Source organism: Propithecus coquereli, unplaced genomic scaffold (assembly GCF_000956105.1).
Source record: "Propithecus coquereli isolate 6110/MARCELLA unplaced genomic scaffold, Pcoq_1.0 Scaffold717, whole genome shotgun sequence".
Lineage (NCBI taxonomy): Eukaryota > Metazoa > Chordata > Mammalia > Primates > Indriidae > Propithecus > Propithecus coquereli.
The window spans coordinates 615,992-617,499 of NW_012153252.1; the positions used below are offsets into that span (position 1 = coordinate 615,992).

At 59.0% G+C, this 1,508-nt stretch overlaps 1 protein-coding gene across 1 annotated transcript in view; it reads right to left on the reverse strand.

Annotated features, from left to right (window-relative positions):
• AGPAT3 (1-acylglycerol-3-phosphate O-acyltransferase 3) overlaps positions 1 to 1,058 on the reverse strand; it is a 29,156-nt gene extending 28,098 nt beyond the window's left edge. The window contains exon 1 of the mRNA XM_012661541.1: positions 831 to 1,058. Coding sequence (XP_012516995.1) covers positions 831 to 1,008 — 178 coding nt within the window. The 5' untranslated portion in view covers positions 1,009 to 1,058. The remainder of the gene's footprint in view (positions 1 to 830) is intronic.
• Between the last annotated feature and the right edge of the window lie 450 nt (positions 1,059 to 1,508).

A 1,508-nucleotide genomic window follows, 5' to 3' on the forward strand; every position in this document is an offset into this window, starting at 1 on the left:
TAGCTGGGACTGCAGGCGCCACTACACCCAGCTAATTTTTCTATTTTTAGTAGAGACGGGGTCTTGCTCTTGCTCAAGCTGGTCTCGAACTCCTGAGCTCAAGCGATCCTCCTGCCTCGGCCTCCCAGAGTGCTGGGGTTACAGGTGTGAGCCACCTCACCCCACCTATGTTCTTACTTTGTAGAATAACTGAGCTAAATTATAACCATTGAAACTGTTGGTAACTGTCACCCAACTGCCCTCCAAAGATGGGCCCGCTACACTCCCACTAACCCTGGTGTGAGTGGTCGCCTCTGTCGACAGTGGGTGTCAGGAAGCTCCTAAGTCCCTGTGCGCGAGGCAGGCGAAAACTGGCTTTCCACATATAAACACACGCACAAGCACGTGCAGACAGACGCACACAGCTACACGCACACGGACGTAATGCAGAGGGAAGGAAGGGTCCGTTTCCTTCAGAGGTACACACGGAAGCCTCTGCAAATCACTCTGGTGCTAGAACGGCTTCGTGTAGGAGACAGACGGGCCGTACCCGTAGCTGCTGGCGCTAAACAATGGGTGACCTGAGCTTATCACTCTACTTTTGTTAGTGTAAAAATCCCCAAAGTACTGTTAAACCATTCGAAATTGCCATTTCTGCGGGTCAAAATGGTGCCATGTCAGGACGTCCCGTGGTTCAACCTCATATGGGTTTTGGGCTGACACCTTTTCCCACGTCCCTGAGCCAGGGGTGAACCTCTGAAAGTCCCAAGCAACCCCCAGTCCCCGTGCCGGGAACGGGGCCGTCCGCGCGCCGCCCCGCAGCCCCCCCGCAGCCCGCGGCGGGCACTCACGGCTCCACAGCGAGTAGGCGAGGCGGCAGTTGAGGCGGCGGTAGAGCTGCTTGCTGACGGGCCAGACGGCCAGCGTGCAGAGCTGCGCGAAGTTGATGACCAGCCCGCTCACCACGAACACGAACCCGATGAGCAGGTGCACGACGAACTGCGTCTTCAGGAAGGCGAGCAGGCCCATGGCCGCTGCTCAGGAGCGCGTGCAGGGCCCGTCGCTGAGAACAGCCGTCCTGCGGGACAAGGACAGCCGTCAGTGTGCGCCGCCCCGCGGGGCCGGGGACCGGGGCGCAGGCCCGGGAGGAAGCCCTGGTATCAGCCAGTGCCCGGGGCTGCTGCTGACGGGGTGAGCCACGCGCACCCTTTCCTTCCAGAAGGAATGGAAGGCGGGGACTTGCAGTGGTCACCTGTGCGTTCCACACACACACCACACTACACGTGCCACGGCACACCCCACACACGCGCTACACATGCCACATCATACACACAGGCGCTCACACACACCACACGTACCACATACTGCACACGCCACGGCACACACCACACACGCACAACACATACACCACACCACACATGCCACGGCACACACATGCACCACACACTGCAACACACACATGCCACATCACACACCCCACACCACAACACTCACAGGTGCTCACACACACCACACATACCACATACTAT